This window comes from Acyrthosiphon pisum, chromosome A1 (genome assembly GCF_005508785.2).
Source record: "Acyrthosiphon pisum isolate AL4f chromosome A1, pea_aphid_22Mar2018_4r6ur, whole genome shotgun sequence".
Lineage (NCBI taxonomy): Eukaryota > Metazoa > Arthropoda > Insecta > Hemiptera > Aphididae > Acyrthosiphon > Acyrthosiphon pisum.
Window position 1 is genome coordinate 8,809,927 of NC_042494.1, and position 22,419 is coordinate 8,832,345.

Here is a 22,419-nt window from a genome sequence, read left to right on the forward strand (position 1 = left end):
ACCATCCCGTGGAGTTGAAGATCGAAGCATATTACCTACTACTGTAAAAACCACCAATAAATATAATACATTTATGTATAGAAGGTACCTTTTATTATAAAAAAAAAACAATAATTATTGAATTAAAACCAATTAATTTAGGTACTTAGAATCTAAAAGGGTGAGTAAGTTTGTGACCTAGTAAAATTATTATGACTTGATATATTCATTGATTCGTCAACATTTATACTAGGTACAAACTTAATGTCTATCTTAACGCAATAAGCATCAAATGGAAATTTATGTAGTTACATACACTATGGTGGCTAAACTTTAGAACTTATATTAAAGTACGATGAAGTCCGTTCTTGAAGTTCAGTACGGGTATAACCTTTGAGTGTTTTAGACAGTATCCTAAACAATTGGGATACCGTGGTCTCGGTGCCGTAAATAATGTATGTATTATGTAAATGTTTGATGAGAGGGTTGAAGGTGTGTGGCAGCCAAATCGGTTTTTCAAAATTCCTGACAAACTGCAGCCACATACGATATTTGACCATCAACTAAATTTTTACCGGGGAATTTTATTAATATGTACACCATACTTTACTTATTGTATTTTATTTTACTATAAGTATTCTTAGTCTAAAATATCTATTTGCTACAGCAAAACTAATACAATTTTCTCAAATTGTATCTACAGATTGGTAGTATAGATATTTATATGGATTCATTACAGCTTTGATGTGTTGAACAATATAATTAAAGTTTTCAAATGTGACATTTATGACATGTCATAATATCATATTTTCGATAAATTAGATTTGTAATATTGTTGTTGTCGCGCCTGCACTGATAGTTTAGTTTTCGATGAAGGTTGAAGCGTTGGAAATCAACCTTTTTCCGTCTAGCAGGTGGTAAAGTGGGAATCCCCATAGCGTCGGGTGGTAAAATTGATATCCCGAATAGTGCTGGGTGTTAAAGTGGAAATCTTTAAAAGTGCTGGCGAGTGGGGATGCACAACCAGACACTGATCGAAGAACACAGAGGCATGACAAAAAATAGAAGGTATGTGCGGCTCATGTGGGTATGAAATTTCAGACTTGGTCGAAATGCAGCTCACGTCGTGGGCGACTGAAATAGCACACTTCCCGCCCTCACCACTCAATGTTATAGGAACTATAATGATTTAATAATGTTTTAAACATTTAATAATATTATGTCATACATTATATAACTAGTTTATTGATTGGTAATAATTATACAATAATATAAAAAAAAATGTGAATAAAAAACATATTAATCCGTCTATAGCGTCTGTATCATGTTTAGTTACATATGTTAGATTATAAGACTACTAGGTAGGTATTTAATAACACGCTAAAATCACGTATCTCACCTTTTTTTATTTTCCGTTTTTGATCCCTCTGCAAATTACAGTGTAATAATAGTAATAATACGTTGTACATGTACAAATGGTATTAAATATCAATTTTATATTATACATACCACGTGCCGAAAAAGTTAATTTTCATAATAAGTACCTAACTGATATATTATGTGTACGTATATTTGTTATAATTATTTCGTATACCTAATCTTTTTTATTTTTTGAATAGTTGGAATAATTGACCCCGAACGTCAAAGGAATCAATGATATAATAATATATTGCCAATATTATAGTGAAATTATTAAAGACAGAAACTTGGAATTTCGGTACTTAAGGAGATACAAATCAAATAGATACAAATATATTTAGTAGTGAGTATATTTTAAAATCAATATTATATCCTATCCTATGCAGGTACGTATCAGGATTATATTACCTCTATACACCTAAATCATTATGGCAGTAATCCGCTAAACCAATAATCGTAAAAATTATTTATAAACTTGGTGTTACCATTAATAAACAAAATTAATATAATTAGACAGTATAGACAATTTTAAGTCCATCTAAACTTGATCAAATAATGAATAAATTCAAAATTTTTTAAATCAATTATACAACACAGCGTTAGTACCATAGATACCATAGATACCAACCAAAATGAATAATATTAACACTATCGGTACGCACTACATTTCAGAGAATATCTGAAGAAGTGCAAAACAAAATATTTATGATGTGCTTATTTTTTATTTAAGTAATAGATATTTTATAATAATATAACGTAACGTAATCGTACAGAATAAATAAAATATCATAAATCCCATTAAATCTTGTTAAGCAACTGGGTTTTTATTTTTTTCTCCAAGGCTGTAAATAATTTCAACGCAACACATCGCGATAAAAAGAATCACGTGCGTTCCCGAACGCTCGTTTGTTACCCAGGGGATACATTAATTTCGTATACGAACCGTAAAGTTACGGTGAAAATTTGAAAATTCTGGAATTTGGCACACATCACAGTACAGCAGCGAACGCAAAAACCCAGTTTAATCTAAATGAGAAATATTATAATAGAATCGCGACTGAAAAATAACGGAACGCAGTTTTTGATTGGCCACGCTACTATTGGTGCGCTGGCGCCGCCTTGCAGGAAATCTCATACAACCCTTCAGAACGTGTTTCCCATAATACAGGTATCAACCTATCGTGATGATCATAATAATGTTATAGTCATCTTTGATATTATACATATAATCATCGAGAGTCTTGAAACCAATAATTTCGGGCTTTGCCAAACGAACACATTCGAAAAACCATTGTGATACGTATAGGATACATTAAGCATACATATTATGTACATATGCCCTAATCTGCCGGATACGTTCATAAAATATAATACGCACATTATAAAATTTAAAAAAATGTATTGTTCTTAAACACTAATATAATATAAATGCAAGTCCACCGAGTGACTTAGGAGGTCTTGACGATGAGTTGGTCGATTTTATAATTGAAATCAAACCGTCTTTCAGTCGTCGTCTAAACGTTTTCTACAATTAGATTTTTTAAACTTGGACTTCTTGAATGAAACAGAGTCAGCCGATTCGTTCTTCGTCAAAGCGCTCACACTCCCAACTATCTTTTCCTTGAACGTGTGTTCTTTTTCTTTGGTAGTCGGCACCTTAATCGCCACGAATTCCTGTACTGGTAACTGAAGATCGATCACTGGCTGCGGCTGACTGAAAATAAATTCGTACGGGTACTATTAAATATTAATAACAAAATAATGGTTGTAATTTGTATTTCATTTTACAGTAAATATAAAGGGAAAAAATAATGTAGTACAATTATACAAATAATGTTATACGAAAAATCCGCGGAGTCACTCATCGTAAGGACCGAATATTATTAATTTTAAATTGTTATGTACAAAACCATTTGCACGAAGAAGCACAAAGTAAAATATTTAGTTCATAATATAAAAATCGTTGTTCAAATAAAGGCTCCGCTTGATGGAGTTTAAATATATTAGTTTACAGAGAAACATTAAAATAAATATAAACAAACTCGCTTGTTAAAGTGGGAATCGTGAAGATATATGAAATTCAATAATAATAATAATAATACTATTTTCATTATTTCTAAGCTCATAACAATACTGCTATAATTTATATTATAATATACGCTATTTACCAGTTTACCACGACATAATATTATGTCGGCGTATGTTTTTATCATGGTCGTCCTCAAATAACTATTAAATATAGGTATTATTATTACGAATTATAAAAATTTGTTTAGTAAGTAGTACCTAACTCTGATTAATGAAGTAAAATTTACTAAAAATTACTATTTTATATTTGAGTAAAAGTATAATATATCTATTACCTATTGTAAGGTATATTTAAGGACACGAAAATAAGTACATTTTATATAGGTCATGGCATAATTTCGATAGTGCCTATAATAGCTGAAAATAACTATAATATAATAAACTTTTTTGTTTATTATTAATTATAACAAGTCAATTAAAATTAAAATAAATAGTATTTATAGGATAAATGCTTTGTTATGTATAGGGCAATAAGTGTTTTTTTCTTGTATATAAACTAGAAAATTACTGTTCAGTATCGCTGTAAAACAACATTTTAATTTGTACTTAAATTAGCAGAACAATTTGTTAAACGCTAAAGATTGTAATGATAATACCTATCAGGGGTTGCTAATATTTTACAACAAGTGAGCTACATTAAAAATATTTAAGTACCTGATGATCGACCACTATTTATTTAGGTAGGTATATTATTTATATTATTACATGCAGCATAATAATAAGTTGTATATTATATCTAATAATATTGTTCTTTTGTTATTTCTCCATTCGAAAATGTTACGTTTTTCATCGCTAACAAATACTTTATTTTATATATACAATGTAAAAGTAAAAGTGTGTTTAAGATTAAGCACATAATCAACATATATTGGGATTACTAATCTTTAATACGACTGACCAATATTATATCATAAATAAATATAATGTGTATATACTATACGGGGTTACACGTTTAAACAAGTAACACATTTTCTCAGTAAACGTTAGGGTCTTAAAAAAATTTATATTTTATGCAATTTTTAGTATACAGTATAGTAGGTACAGCACAATAAAATTAAATTGTTTTACTGTATAATTGTTTAGACTTTCTGTTTTTTTTTTCTTATGACAACCCTACTAAGAAGTCAAAATATGTAATATAATGTCAATATATGGTTTTAAAACCCAAGCTATTATATAATCATGCTCAACTTTATTTGAAAAAAAAAATCGCTCATAAATTTTAATATAGAACTACCGTATACAGAATTGATTGGAGTTTTTATTTCTATAGGAATCGCATATAATATTACTTATGTACTGTAATATACGTAGTAAAATATGACGTAAATGTATCGTACGTATGATATGTTATAACTTATAAATTATTATAATAATAACAACATTTATTATGAAACCCAGGCCACATTAGCGGACATGTTTCGGTTTGGTCGTTAGACTTTGTTGGTCGATTATTTGGAACGTAAATTGTAAATATATATATAATATCTGTTAAATGATTAAAACTAATAGCGTTTTTCGTCTGCCAAAATGGCTTACCCCAAACAATGAAAAATAGCTTTGTTTTCAAGCTGCGTACGTGCTATATAAAACTGGTGTAGGCCGTATATATATAATACCAGTGGCATTTATATCGTTAAAAAAAATGGACCGTGGAGAGACGCGATCGAAATTCGATTAGATATAATAATATTATATACGAGTACATATAATAATCGAATCGCGTATAAATTGTATCTTGCGAAAAACAAACGAAATAACAATTCGATCGCCAATCTATAGACAAATCATAGTTTTCTGCTGCAGACTTACACCTTTTCCACCGTTCTCCATGATCCAATGCGTGTCGTTTCCGCCATGAACGGTTCGAATACACCTCGCACTGGAGGCTGAGGAGGATCTCCCGCAGCATCTTCGTCACCATCGTCATCGTCGTCATCGACGTCGTCACCGGGTTTCTTGTCCGTAGTCTTTTTCCGTTTGGCTTTCGACCCGGCGGCCGGTGCTTTCTTTTTGGTCGCCGCCTTCTCCTTGCTCTTGCTGTCCTTTCCTTTTCCGTCCGTTCCCTTACCGTTTTCTTCCGCTTCCTGTTCGGCCACGCTCAAGAAACCCTCTGCCGGTGGTTCCCAAACCGACTCTAGAAATAAAACATTGAAATAAACAACCTAAACCACTCCGATTATTATATAGGTAATAGGTACATGATATAATTCAGAATTGGAATAAATATATAATTTAAGAATAAAAGAGGTTGAATATATAATGAATTTGCAAATTAATCATCTCGTATAATATACTGCAGGGTATAATATAAAGTATTGACTAATGCAATATAACTTTTGTTATAATCAATATTTTTTTACTTTAATATAATTTATTATAACACTTGCGCTATTTATAGTACCTATGCCTACTTTTTTTTATATCTTGAAATCGATAGTAATATTTTTTTAAATTTGATTAAATTTGTTGGAAAATTTTAAAATAGCCAATTTGTAAATATGATTATAAGAACAATTTTGATGAAAAAAACATTTATCTAAGTCAAGCAGTTTATATTAAAGAATTTTTAAAATAACAATATTTTTTTGGAATACATTTATTTAAATGTTGTATTTTGGGAATTTCTTGACATAAGTATATTTATTAAATTATACATTATCCATATCATTTTCAACATTTTTTTTTATATATAAATGATATATTATATTAATGTATTAACCTATAGGTATATATAGTGTACCGCCGTGTATAATATGTATACCTATCCCGGTCTGTATAAAAATGTGTCTAAAAAATATTTTTGATATGTAATTTTGGTAAATAATTATTGTGGCTAGGTAGTATTTTTGGTTAACTTATCAATATTTGAAATTAATATTTGTTTTCGTAGGTATTTGTTGTGTAAAAATCTGAAATAGCCGTTTAAGTAAATATCTTAAAAATATTGCACATTATGCGATATTTCAATAGTATTAATTAATTTGAATGCTACGGATCATGACTCACGAGGAAGGTAGGACATGTACACATTTTGGATATTTGGTTTTAATTAAAAATTGGGGTAAAAAAAGAAAAAGAAAAGACAAACACGGCGAGACACCCGATATATTATATCAAATTTGTAGCACCGACCTCCGGTCTCGGTGTTCCAGTAGTACATCAGGTCGGAACCATCGTCGGTCCTGGACTGGTGCCAGACAAATTCGGGCTTGGGCGCCGCAACCTGTTTGATGGACACGGGCATGTTGTTTTTCGAATAACTGATGTTTACATGTGGCCCCGTTGGCTGCGGAGTCATCATGTAAGGCGTAGGACGTATACATAAGCCCTTCTCTTTGATCAGTACTTGTGACGAGTAATCAGGATTGTTCGTTATGTCGTTGTAGTACGCTTTCATTGCGTTCTGCGTTTGTGATACAATTTTAGGTGCAGAAAAAACAAAAAAATTATAATTAATATCTGCTGAACAAACCCGACGCATTCTTACTACTTCTATATTTACGGAATCGTTCCACACTATAGTTACAATCCGTCAATAAGGGAAAAATAGAGTTTCATAACGAAACTGCGTATAAAAAACCAAACTGTATAAGTATGTACGTATGTAATATTATTGTAGGTATAATACGATACCATAGTGTAGTTGTTAATTTGTTTTTAATACTTATACAGCAGTTATAGGTACACTTCATAATCATTTTAATTGCTCCATATAATACACAGATAGAATATATATCAAATTATATATAATATGCCATGTAAAATATATTATGGGATGTGAATTGTAATATAGGTTTATTGATAATTATATGTTTATAAATACCTGTTCCATCCGTTTCATGTCCATTTCCATTTTTTGTTCTTCTTTCCGTTCGATGGCACTATTTTTTTTAATGTCCACCAACCGTTTGGCCACGCTGATTTGGTGCCGTTTACCATTTTCATGAAACTGAATACTCTGTCAAGCCCAAAAAGATTTATAAAATAATAATATATCGCCAATAATAATATACAATTCCCAGGATCCAGTGGTAAATGATAATGTGTGCTAGTAATGCTAATACCACAAAGATTGATACATAACCCAAAAATGTCTAATATATCGAAATAAAATTATTTTAAAATTAAACTTTGGTATTAAATTTTGTATAATAACTTTGTTAGCGTTTGAAGCTTACCATCCCCGTATAATTGTTTGTGGTCCCCATTTACAATGAATATCGATATGGATTAAGCACATTAAATAATAGTACCTATACTCTATACTTATTATAATAATTATAAACGGTATATCAGTTTATGTACTCACAGGCTTGTTATCTGCAATCCAACATTTGCAAAAGTCGCAAAATTTCTTGCCAGTAGATTTCCAAAATTCAGTCCTGCAGAAAAATATGCATTCATCAATAACACGTCGTAAAATCTGATACATTTTACGATTTATTTTTAACACATTATATTTTATTACGCATAGCACAGTTCAACATTAAATTCAGTTTATAATAGTTTAAATACTGCAGTTGGCTACTTTTGAGATTTCAAAAATTAAAAAGATCGTTAACGTTTTAAGACACAACTAGGTAGGTATAATTAAATATACTGAGAAATAGTTCTGTTTTAAATATATAGATTAGTTTATTACTTTATATCATAATTTTTATCTATGCTTTTTTTTATATTTTAATGTTATTTATAGCCAAAATCTACTAATTTGAACTACTCTTGAATTTTCTTGTAAACACCACATTTAAAATACAATAACATAGTCTAGGACCTGTCGTTAATGTGAGGAATAATTTACTATTTCTATTATGATTTTTGATGTAAATACTAATTATTTGTAGTCATTTGTTTTATTTGTACTGATTACTATATTATTAAAAAAATTATAATAACAGTTGACAGCAACCATAAGTAAAATTGAATATTATTACACAATAGCCAGGTTGAGTTTGGTATATATTAGGTGTACTTATGTCTTATACATAGTTCAATATTTTTTATCATGTACTTCAATAATAGTATATAATATTATATATTATGTGAAACCAATACCAGATACCTACTAAATACGTACTAATTACGTAATATATATTATATATAGTTAAAAACAAAGTTTATACTATAGGGCTAAATGCCATGTACACGAAAAATGTTCAGCTATGTCCAATAACACGATATCGTGGTTAATTGTGTGGTAACCTAACCTAACCCATCTATCACATGAAAGGATTGATGCGTACGTGTATAAAGGAAACCCGCCTTAAGGGTATTTCAAATGTTGACAGGTATTTGGTATTTGTTTACTACGGGTAGGTACCTATATATGGTATTACTGGTTATACAGTATTTTCGGTTTTTTTCGTACCTCAGTAATTACTGAAATAACTGGACCCTGGTAATTACCAAAAATGCCATACCTTTATAATTAATACCGAAAACACCCTAACTCGGTAATCGGTATTTGAACGACGCCTCGCTATCAATGTTAATTTGAAGTTGGAATGTTCTCCATTTCAAATTGGACTGCTATAGCGCTATCACAGTTTATATATTATGTACCTATATCCATACTAATTAATGAATAGGACAAAACTATCCACCGTCGATTACCCACCGCTACGAGTAAAATTTGAAGAAACGTTTGTAATCCACTGATAAGGTTTTGTTCCATATCCTGCAGCATATCTTAATTCGTGGTTCAACCCAGGACAATTGTACATCTATTTTAAAAATTATGTTTGTAATATTATTATGATTATCTAAGTACCTACATTTTAACTTATAACTTTAGTAATAAGTACACGGTATTTTCAGTATTCTAAAGACCTATAGTTTATACTCATGTACCAATCCATTATGCCATTATGCATGTTACATAAAAGGATTTAATGATTATCCAAATAAAAATATAAAATTTAAATTTGATTACCATTGATTGATTATTATCATTAATAATTAGTACTCCTTTAAGATTTTTAAGATCAGGTAATAGTTAGCTAGGTTGTAACACCGACGTTTTAAATTACTGATATAAGCGACTATACAGTCTGCATTACAAAGTTTACTTAAAAGGTAGTAATAAATATCATATATTTACATAATGTATGATAAGCCTAAGAACATGTAAATAATTCAAAACACCCATCTAAAGCTAAAACTCAATGATGACGTACTTATCTCCAAAGTAAAGGTTGATGTCACCATAACGTATTAGTGCCAATTTTATTCCAAACTCATTTTATATACAAATCCTCTAATCGACCACCTATTTACAAATCTCTCGACAACAGCAGAAAGTTTCTTCACATCAGTGTAAACAAAACAAATTTCTACTTTATTTTAAACAAGTATAAAATGATAAATAACCCATTAGTATACCTAAGTATGCCATTTTCTCACCGATGACACATTCAGTCGTCATATGTTATGTACCAGGTATCTACATAAAATACGCAATTTATCCAATTTGTTTACATATTGTACACATTCCTAGCTTTGATAGTTATTATTATAAAATTAATTAGGTTGCCAATAATAAAAAAATAGCAACTGTTAATTACTGTAGAATAATAATATATTACGCAACTATTGTACATATACAAACATATGTACTGAACCACTGGCTACTAGTACTTTTATCGAAATATTCACGTTTCATTATTTTATTTTATGTTTCGTAATTCAATTATTTCGAAATTATGAATAATTTGTTGAAAATTCAACTATCGTAATTTAAATGACATAATTATCAACAATGGCCCTAAATTGGCTAAACTGAAATATACCGAATTGTTAGTTGCGCAGCTGATTGCTGAGGAGTGAGGAGTATATAGTACAATATGTCAACATGGGGACTTAGTATTAAGACCATATAAGCGTATTATATACAATTTACCTATTCCAGTATTAAAGTGAGATTACATTAAGGAATTACGAAAAGTACAGGCAGATATAAATATAATAAAATAATAGGTGTGCAATATGTTAATTGCGCCAATATTCGGAACGGGTGTTAAACCCACGCAGAGATTATTAGGGCGTGTAGTACATTGGGATTAGGGGCCAATTGGAGTACCGCTCGTCTGCAGTATACGAGTAAACACATATAACGCGGATATAACAATATAAAAAGGGCAAAAAGCTTTCGTTCTTTATTCGCATTATGTACCTATAGCGTGAGCATTGTTTTCTTGAGTATTGTAATAACTAATAATACGCTGATGTAACAATGTATAGTATCTATGGTACACAGGTGATAGGTTATTGGTTCATGATTTCGTGATCAGAAAATAATAATAAATATATCATATAGGTATTGTTTATACCTGCGCTGCTATTATATACGAATGCGACGATACAAATAAGCGTATTATATTCAGTAACGAACTAAATGATTTGTCGTCGTGATCCGCAACGAACAAACGAACATTCCTGGTTATTATGCCAACGAACACGGACGCAGACCTCACAGTACCTACATCGTATTTTATAAAGTAAAATATAACATTATCGTACACAATGATGAATGGTCAATGATGTACCTTTAACCATCATTATCACATTAATAAGTCCAGGGTTCGTAACTTCATGCACTAAAAACAGTCAAAATATGCACTAAAAAGTTCGAAAATATGCATTATGTAAAAAAATCATGAGTAAATTTTAAAATAATGAGAATAAATCCATACATTTTAAAAGTATTTTATTCCTTTTAATTTTTATATATTTAACAGTCAAAATTAATAAAATTAAAATAAAATTAAGTTCAAATAGGTTTGTTATCTTTATAAATCGGAATTAGGTAGTCGTTTTAATTTTAAATCAAAACATTATAATTTTGCAAACGGGAAAGTAACTAAGAAACAAAAAACTTTTCAAATATTTGTCTAAAAAATATTTTTAAGAAATAATATGCACCAACGACTGTAAAAAATCGACTATATGCAAATATGCCTTTACACCCAAAACATGCAAAAATATGCACTATCAAACTTCATATAATAATTATTTATTACTACCATTGTTATGAAACAGATTTGTATCTCGGTTAGCATGTTTTCCAGTGTAGCAAAAAAAACATGGAGATGCATAAACTAACGAGCCCTGGATTAAGTATTTCGTACATAGGAACAGTTGATGGTCGCGTGATTCGACAAAAATCCGTAAAAAATGTTTGGACAGTTATTAATATATCTATATATACGGCTGTAGGTAAACACAATATAATACCTACTATAGAATATTATTACAATGGCATTAATCGTGTATCCATGTGTTTATAATAATATACAAATATGTGTACCATAAACAAGAAACCGGCAAAACTTAAGGCACCGTCTAATATTCTAATTATGAGAGTTGTATACATTTCTGCAGCCTCGAGCGGTGGTATTAAAATCGTTATACCTAACTACTTGAAAGACGGAAGTTTACGTCGTATACGTACTTAGATACGTCTTACAAATATTACATTGCAGCGTTCGAGGTACGACTGTACGAGGTACATCACGACTCACGAATATTTAAACATAGATATAGTAGTAATAATTCTGCAATTGTATTTACTTGTTGATCAATATACCAGTTATGTTCTTTACTATGTTTAATACTATAATATATATACATTTAATATATGGTATCCACATATTATAAATGATATATGTATAACGTGTTTCCTGAGGATTTTTAAGAGGACGCATGTGTTTGTCTCCGTCTTTCAAGTACGTAACATAGCAATTTTACGCTCAGAAGATCACGTTTAGCTCCGTTAGTTTAAAAATATGAGTGAATCGACCTAATATGAAACTTGATGGTAAGAAACTTATCCGTGATGTTATGTTATGTTGATTTTTACGATAGTTCAGTTTTAAGTGAGTTATGAGCATTTTTAATTTACGATTTATTATATACGCAAAATTTGCTAAAAAATCGATTTATCGTAAAAATCCAACATACGAACACAGATAATGTTCTTACCATTAAGTTAAACAATATGTCGATTTACTTTATTTTTTAAACTAACGAAGCTAAACGTAAACGTGATCCGCTGAACGTATAAATTTGGTGTTACGAACTTGTAAAACGGATAAAACACATACGGGTGTGGCATACTCTTAATTAAATTTAAAGCCGTATGATTTAAATGTAGTGACCATTGTTATAACATCTAACAAATTGAAAATAGTGAATCCTCGATGACCCCCTTCCACAAAACATGAATATTTATGTATATTTATATATTATGTGTTACATTAGTTTTTACAAAAACAATTTAATGTAGGTATAATATAAATAATATCACTTTTATCGCACAAAACACAGAGTGTTTACTTTGGTGCTCAACAAATATGAAAAAGGTTACGTTAAAAATAACATTACAAAACAATAGTTTGGTCCACCGATAAACTTTTCAAAATAACAACGTTTTTGGACGACACAATTAATAAAAAAAAAACCTACCCTGCAGTGAGGGGTGGTTGCGCTTGTACACGTGTACATGTACAGAAATTATATAGAAGTAAGTACAATGACGGTACAATGTACAATGTACAAACTACATAATATGCATATAAATATAATGCATTCAAAGGACGCATGAATATGTATAACTTATTATTATACCTAATATGTTATATTAAAATTACGATGACAATAAATTGACAATAATGTTATACTGCTGTGGCGTTGGCCGGCGGGGAAGAAGGGATAGGCGTTCGACTAAAATTAACGATCCGGCAGCCGGAGAGCAATCGATACGTATACCTACATACGATTTGGCGGACGTCGTTGCTAATAGAGGGCATTTAGCCTGTGGGGGCACAACCGATGATCTAAATAAGGAATCTAGTCTAATACGCGGCGATTGGCAATCTCCAAGACTAACCATTTTGTGACCGTTCCAAAAAGAAAACAAGAAAAGCCGTTTAGGCGTATAATATTAATAGAACATTATAAACACCCGTCCAGACTATATAAAGTTAAAAAAAAATAAACATAAACAGATGAAAAAAAAAATAATAACTTTTGTATACTACGCGATATAATATGCCATAATATTACTATCATAGTATCATAATATCATAATATCAACTGTGGAATAGTTTATAGTTGTACGAAGAACGTACTATCAAAATGCAAGTGTATAAAATATAGGTGTTATACTAAAAGTTAAAAGTTAAACCATAAAAAAGTATACGGATGTCCGCAATGGTTTATATTCCTATCAACGTTGCCAAAAATCATAAAAAATAAATAAATAAACAAATAAACTTAAATATCTTCCGATCTCTGACCATCAACCACGGATGCAGGACCTTTTTAATTACAATATTTATTATGGCCATTAATATTTATAGCCAGCATCGCATGTACTCCGGCCTCGTCCTATAGCTGGCGACGAAACGTCAACACACTCGATGACGACGTAAAATATTACAATAATATATATTATGCATTTATATTTTATACACTATACGACTATATTATATATAATATTACTAAATTATAATATACTATTTATACTTATTAGGGATGGGACAATAGGAATATCCTACACATGGAATCTAAATAATCTAGATTTAAGGAATTTAAGTAATAAGAAATTTTGATTTTTCTATACGAATAAATCATGCGGAAATCATCACTAGTAGGTGATACATATTATAGTAGATAGTACCTACTATATTATATTGTTATAAACTTTTTATTTGTAGTTGGTTATACTCTTCAGAATTTGAATATAACAATTGTTAACCAAGTAGATTTTGATGTTTTACGTCATTCACAACAAAAGTAGGTAATTAAATATTCCGAATTTTTCGGTAATCAAATATATATACCGACATACCGTATATATAATGTACAAATTATAAAAAGGTGAAAATTAGATGGCCGCTATGCTGTAATAGGGCCGAGTGTACCTCGTCATTAAATAGGTATAAAACTGTAATGGATGTGTAAAATTTAAATTCAATGATAAATCATTGCATTCGAAAATCCGAAAAACAATATTATAAGACGGTCTGATACGGTTTATGTGAACCTATCATCATATAAATATATATTGTTATTAATATTATTATATAGTGATTAAATTTTTAGTAGTACGGAATAAACTATAAATAGACAAAGTCTAATATTTGTCCAAATATTTTTAAAATGTCATTATGTATAAAAAATATAACAATATACATAATAAAGTTTCAAATCCTCGATGAATCCCCAAATTTTTGAATTTCAACTAAAATTGTTAATTCTTGTTTAAATATTGAATTTAATCCAAATTTCAACTTTATATATTTTTTTGACCCAGTATGACCAACATATGAGGAACCGCTTGAAATGTATTAAATTATCAAACTGTTCGCCGATCGAAATTTATTTTATCACTATTTATAGAAAAAAACTTTAAAAAAATTAGAAAATGTTAAATATCTATACATAGTTCATAAAAAGTCAAAATATTTTTAAAAATGTATAGAAAATGATCAAAGTCAAGTACCCATCTACAGTTATTTATTTTGAGTTACAGCAATAAAAAAAGCGGTTAAGTGAATTTCGCTCTTCTGTACAGTAGGTTACAAGTGGGTCAGTGTATAATGGATTGTATTAAACTTGAATTCAATGATATAATATAATTTTATAAAAAAAACCATTCTGAGCGGAGACGGTTTGTCAGTCTGGACATTTTATATTATTATTTATTATAGCCTGTAAGTTGAATTATTATTATATTAATATTTTCTATTCGTTTCTACGGTGATAAACAAAGCGTTAGAAATTAAAATTCCGCTTTTAGCAGTTTTTCGTAATTTGTCGGAGGTTTTTCCCTAGACATTAAATAACTATAGAGAAAATCAAAAAATGACCTCTCTATAAAGTACCATCTTGATCCAATTTTCTAAAAGATAAGATACTATATTATATTGAAATCGAAGCACTCTTTCTGGTAGAAATATACAAATAAATGGGATAAAAAAAAATAATAAAAAAAAATATCGGAAAATCACTAAAAAAACAAATGCTGTCAAAAACTGGTTTTGCATGAAAATCCCCATTTTTCTTTTATTATTTTGCTTTTTCTCGATTATTTTTAAAAATATAAAAAATTTTCAATTTCAACTTCACAAAAGTACCAATTATTTCTAATTTTCTATCAGACAACTCTATCAAAGTTGAGGATCGAATCATTTTTTCTTCTATCAATGTATACAGACAAAAAAAACCACACCTAATTGTTGAATCAATACAATTATCGTTCTCATCTCAGAATCTTAAATGTAATAAATATTCAATGATTTATCAATGAGACAAACGAGACAATTTACCTATAACATAAGCTAGGTACGTAACTATAGTTAAATAATAATTGACGTTTTTTTAAAGCATTTCAAACATTTCAAGTAAATATAATCAAAAGTTTGTTTTATTTTCAGATTTAAGTATAGGTAATATAATACAGTCATACGGACATAAAGCACATTTTAATTTATTTATTCAGCTCATTGGCAAGTCGAGTAGAGGTTAGGGACTACGGATCAAGCCCTCTAGAATTTTTTTTTAAAGTTTTTACGTCTTGCTAGGAAATATTTTGTATGAAATACCTATATAACATATAATTAAATTGATTGCGTTAAATTTTTTTTTAAAACTTCATCTAGCCCATCTCTTCCAGAATTCTGATGCTAGTCGTGGTTTGCATTCTCTCACTCAATTCGTATGTATAGGTAAAGTATTAGCACACCGAAATAAGGGTTGGACTCAGGGTCCAGACCCCCCTCCTCTTGTAGCATTAATATATAGTACTTATTATTTTTATTATCAACCTAAGACCTTAAGTAATAACAAATAGTTAATATTTATTATTATGCTTTATATTATGATATTTAAATGCATATAAATAAAAAAAAAGTTATGGCAATATATCAGATTCACACTAAAAATCCCTGGTCGCACCACTGGTATATAATATAATATAATATACAGTCTGGTACAGTTGTATGCATAAATGTGTACAGTCGTTTTTTTTTTGTCTTAGAAAGAACGTCGTACACTTGTAGTTGTATTATTTTACATGTTAAATAAAATATTAAAACAAAAATTCCATATTATTATCATTTGTACGTTTGTACCCACATTAAACATATATATTTACTGTTTTAGCGACTTCGAACTAAAAACAAAATACGAGTATGTATAATAGCATTTACAACGGGCGGCATGAAGATTTTACGGTCAGATATAAACTACAGAGGGACACATCAACAGGTCAAGTATATTATAGTCTGACATTACGGACGGAGACACCGCATATTATACATGGATAGTACCATATATATGTAATTTGTAGTCTATACAGCAGCCAGTAGGTAGGCCTTGGCAATGGGTTTTTTAAACACAGCGCGTGGCAGTGAACAATCAAAGCCGATTGGAGATGTTCTTCCTTTGATTAATATTACACTCATGTCAAAGCAGTAACCGAATATAAACTCTCGTACATTGAAATTCATGCTGCATACCGTACACCCACGGACTGTTGTCAATCATTGAGAGTTCTGCGTGAATTGGCAGATTACTAACGCAATTTTTTTTTTAAATATTACTATTTATTTTAAATAAAACTGTAACCATGATTTTATCATTAACTACTTGTGTTATAATATATGCGCTAAAAATAATCCAAAATCGATAATAAAAACAGAAACTATAATATCGTGTATTTGTGTCTATTTTTTAAATCTAAAATATAAATCAATTACATTTTATATATCCTATTAAAATAATATAGTTACAAAATTACATGGTTTAAGATAGTATTGAGTAACATGTTAAAGTAATTGGAATTTGGAATAAATATTCATATTTATACAATTTCACTAAAATTAAAGTATGCAAAATATGAGTCAAGTAATACAAACAATACATGTATGTTATATTTATTGAGTATAGGTATTATTGAACAAATTTACCAAGTAGGTACGATAGACTTTTTTCTTTAATTATCAGTTATCACATATTTATAATATATTAACTAAGCTAACAAACGCATCAATAATAATATACCTAATAAATAAATCACTTCTATTTTTAAAAGTAATACTAATTCAATACGAATAATGACTAAACAAGACTAGAAATGTTAAACGAATGTATTAAACGGTAACAGTGTAAAAATATTTGTCTTTTCAAATTATCTACAACAATAATATAAATATATTACCTATTCAATATTTTATATATTATTATTATTATATAAAGCTAAAGAATACAATATTAATATATTAAAACGTATGTCAAGTTATAATTATTTCTAGATTGGACCCTAGGTTTTATAATAGCAGTAGCATTATATTAATATATATATATTTTATAAATGTATAATATACCCATATTAAAGTATATGATTAAATTCAATATGTTTAATGTATTGGTGTTTATAATTACTATAATAATAAAATTATATTCACATGAATTTTACCTATGTTAAGAGATTTAAAAGTTGTTTACAGTATTTAGTACACACAGTCTACTGTTATAAAGCAAGAAAAATATATATTACAAATAGGAACATAAATTTAAATATAATTAATAGTGTAGGTAAAGGGTATGTGACAAATTTATAAATATTTTTTTAGTACTATGATACTAGCCTTGTATGCTACTTATTGAAATTTGTTGTATTTTATGCACAATATATACTAACAAATTGAAAGGTTATTTAATTTTAACTTACTTTTTTATTACAGATAATATATTAATCATTACCAAATGTTATTCCATACTTAATTTAATGTCTCCATTAAAATTCAATCATTTGAGTCTACCCTATCATTGATATTGTTTTCTTATCAGTCTTATTCTTTACAGACCAAAATTATTTTGAATTTTTTATTAAATTACAAGTTCACATGGAGTGTGGCTATGGTTGGTTTTAGCACAAATGGTGTTGTGGTAGGTAGCAACAAGACAAGTACCAATACAATATATTACATAATATCTACCTTTCAGTGATAAATTATTGAAAACTAATAAGCTAACTAGAATTGATTTTAAACAAAATTAATCCCACCAAATTATTTTTCTTGCTTTAATCATAACTAAAAATATTATTTAAATTGTAATTAAGTGTCAATAAATAAACAGATTGTAATAAATATAATATAAGAAATATGTGTACATATAATTTACCTACTAATTATAGATAAATATTTTTGATCATAGTTGTTATTATTTATTACATGCAGATAAGACTAGACCAAGTCAATAAAACAATATAATATTTAATATAAATACGATAATTTAATAGGTATCATTGTATTAATTAAAAAAAACTATAGTAGAGGAACAATGGAGATAAATACTTTAAAACAATTTACAACGAAGTATGAAATTAAATTTCAATTATTGGCAACTTTGAGAGTAACAAATATATTAAGTATAATTAGATTTGTTTTAATAAAAAATTCGAATAAACCAACACCCTGTTTAAAAAATTTTGTCAGTAAGCTCTAGGAACTCTATTTGATATTAACATTCATGTTTAGGATAAAAACCTATTAAATTTAATTAAAGTAATGGAACTACACATCAACAAAAAATAATATAATGTTCAACCATCTACAATATTTTAAATATAACCAAGTTCAGTTTGATTCACATTCGAGGTATGACATGCCTATAGGATTTATTTTGGAAATAAATGTTTATAAGGTATATTGCATTTTGTATAGGTAGACAGATAGGTAATAGTTTTAAGGAATAATATTAAGAAATAATAATAATAATAAAATCTATAAATAAATACTGAAATGGAACTATTAAATTATAATTACAAAAATCCATGGATGGATCCAACTCCCTAAATTGATTCCGATATTGATTTAACAAACAAAAAAAATCAGAAATTATAACACTTACAAGTCATTAAAATTTAAAACACTGTATGAGGGTTGTTGATGATAAAAGAAAGAATATTATTATATTTTGTTTTAGAATTTTTAGAATACATTTCTGAATGTAACCTTTGTTAGAGTCAAACTCAAAACTTATTTTTTCACTACAGTAGAGAGATGATTGATCTTATTGTGCTCTCCTGTGGATCTGCCATTGCAGATATCATTTAAAACATACTGATTCACAGAAGTTGATCATTATTGTGATTTTTTTAATATGGTAGATATAGTCAAGTATTTATCTACTGACAATTCTGGATTGTCAGATCTGATATTTTGACTTTAACAGATGTACATAATTTTTTCTTAAATATTTTATTGGAAATGGCAATCAATAATTTTGGTCGCTTTGGTAATACTTATCAACAATGGATAATGTGAATCAGCATCATATGATGGATTATAGAGAACCTGTTTAGAATGACGTTCCCATACCAGAGTATTGTAGTTTTGTTGTACGGTGCATATCAAACCCTCTTGCTGTGCCATTTTTATGAACTCGTACAAAGTAGTCCCTCGTTTTGGTGCTGCAACCAATGCAACTCCACCAAATGACAATGATGCTGCAATAGTATGCACCAAATCGTCACGAGCTTCATCAAAAAACAGGCAATCAGCGGCTAGTATGACATCGTAATGACAAATGTTTGCAGGTCTTTGATCCCATTTCAACACCTAATCATCGAATGTTACGATTAGTTCCAGAGTAAATTGAAAATTCAAATATTGACTTGTTCATTTCAGGCTACTAAACGTCTTCAAAAGCATGCTTATAAACGAGAAAGAATTCAGAATTTTCCACTACAACTAGGTATTTGAATAACACAAACAAACAGTGAGTATAAAAATTAAAAATTTAATTTAAAAAAAAAAGGAGAAAAACAAATGATAGATTAGATTTATTTAAACCAAATCCAATATCATTAAATTAAAATAGGTACTAATAATAATTACAAACAATGTATAAATATATCTGGTTAATAACAAAAAATTGAAATAATAATAGGTAATAGAAAAAAAGATCAGATTAATACATGTAGATACCAAAGAACAACAAACAAGTCTACATGTATTGGTGCCATTACTTTAATAACAATAGGTAATGTTCATCATAACTAACCGAACACGTTACTTTGGTCGTGAACACATTTTTCTCAAGTATACGCTCAATGTTGTATACAGAATTCGGATTTCCATCAGTCAAATGAACATCACTACAAAAACCATACAGAGCAGCCATTATACCAGCCAAACAGCTCATACCACCGCCCAGCTCGAGTACAGTCTTATCTCTGAACGAATCCAGATTTGATAGTACATAGTAAGCTAATACTTCTTCAGATGGCCATATACGGACATTCCCCGTATTGTTAAAGCCCATAAGTTCCTCAGGTGTAACAATTATAGGAGATCGACATACAATTGCTGAGAAATTATTGTTTTGAACACATGAAGAATATTTAGACCACTCAGTATTGATGCATTCGATATTAAAGAGATCATAGCTTATTTGTGAAGCAAATATCTGGTCTTGACATTTTTTACTGACTGTATTTGCCAATAATTTCCATCTATTACGTGCACGTTCTTTAGCATTCATTATTCAACATATTATTATAATTTTTGACTTAAATTAATGTTTTTTTTTTTTTGACTAGGTATCACAGAAATTGTCCTGCAAGAAACAGGAAAATAAAATAATATTTATAGCTAGTACTCGGTACCTACTTAAAATCTTATTATTATCCTGTAAGATGGGATTAAATATTTCACAGTACCTACCTAGGTACCTACATTTTGACATATGCAATTAAAAAAAATTAGGTACTACCTATACTTTTAGATACATATAAAACTAATAAAAATAACAAAAAGTCATTGTTTAAAATATTTGTAAATAATTATTTAAATTAGTAAAAATAAATAAGAATTTAAAATAACAAAAAATTTTACTTCAATAATATTTAGAACGGTAATCATGAATACCTACTAGTAAAACCACAAATACTAGGAACTCTACTTATTTAGACTTGAGAAAATAAATTCCTTCTAAATAACAACAAACTTGTTCATTAAAATTAAAAATATCTAAGTACCTACTTAACCTACTAATTTTACAATGTTGCAAGAACCGTTTAAGTAGTTGAGAACAGCATTTTATTATAAAACTAATCAACCTAAATATAGACATAATGTGTAACAATACCATAAATACATCTTGTATACCTACTTAAATATTTAAACTATTATTTTTCAAAGTCGCTGAAACACAAATATCTTTCAATGGTTATGATTTTTTTTTTAAATATAAATTGTAATTATTTTACTTAAAAAAATAAATAATGAACTAATGAAAATCTTAATAATACGCATTAATATTTTTAATTTTTAATGTAAATGGTGAACATTTATAATATTATTATTGGTATAAGTAGCAGGCATATAAGTACAATCAATAGTGACAGAAGCTGGTACTTACATTTTTGGTGTATATGTCTGAGTAACAACTTACAGAAAATAAAACGATGTACAATATTTCACATGATTAATTCAATAATACATTATCCAAGCAAAAACGTTTTAAAACAAACGTTCAAAAAAACACTAAAGTTAAAAAAAAACCACTTCTAACAGTGCTATGATTACTTGAAAAATTAGAATATAGGAATTAGGAGGGGCAGAGTAATATTGATATCCTTGGCATGATGGCCAACTTATGATTATGACTTGTGACCACGGACTGAGATTGACAAAATAACCTCCTCACAACGAAAGGATGGTATTTATATTTCATACCCACGATGATTATTTCTTACAGAAAATTTAAATGAATAATAACTATCTTATTTGTTAGCTACACGAAAATAAACTTTCCAATAACGAATTTTCAATAATTAAAATCCAAAAGTGCCAAAGTGGAATCCACCTTGATAAAAACATTATGCTTATCAGATTTATTATCATTTCTTGTCGTTAT

At 28.7% G+C, this 22,419-nt stretch overlaps 1 protein-coding gene and 1 long non-coding RNA gene across 4 annotated transcripts; one reads left to right on the plus strand and one right to left on the minus strand.

Annotated features, from left to right (window-relative positions):
• Positions 1-1,730: 1,730 nt before the first annotated feature.
• On the minus strand, positions 1,731-22,327 carry LOC100159521 (WW domain-binding protein 4). 3 transcript variants are annotated; one of them, NM_001293352.1, is given in 8 exon segments: positions 2,781-3,112; positions 5,299-5,506; positions 5,509-5,548; positions 5,551-5,623; positions 6,622-6,892; positions 7,313-7,447; positions 7,799-7,871; positions 21,922-22,063. In NM_001293352.1, coding segments are annotated over 8 exon segments (819 nt in total). In that variant the 5' UTR covers positions 21,924-22,063; the 3' UTR covers positions 2,781-3,095.
• On the plus strand, positions 19,956-21,315 carry LOC115033641. Its single transcript, XR_003838924.1, has 3 exons — positions 19,956-20,095; positions 20,187-20,277; positions 21,101-21,315. It is a non-coding gene; the product is annotated as an uncharacterized LOC115033641 (long non-coding RNA).
• Positions 22,328-22,419: the final 92 nt, after the last annotated feature.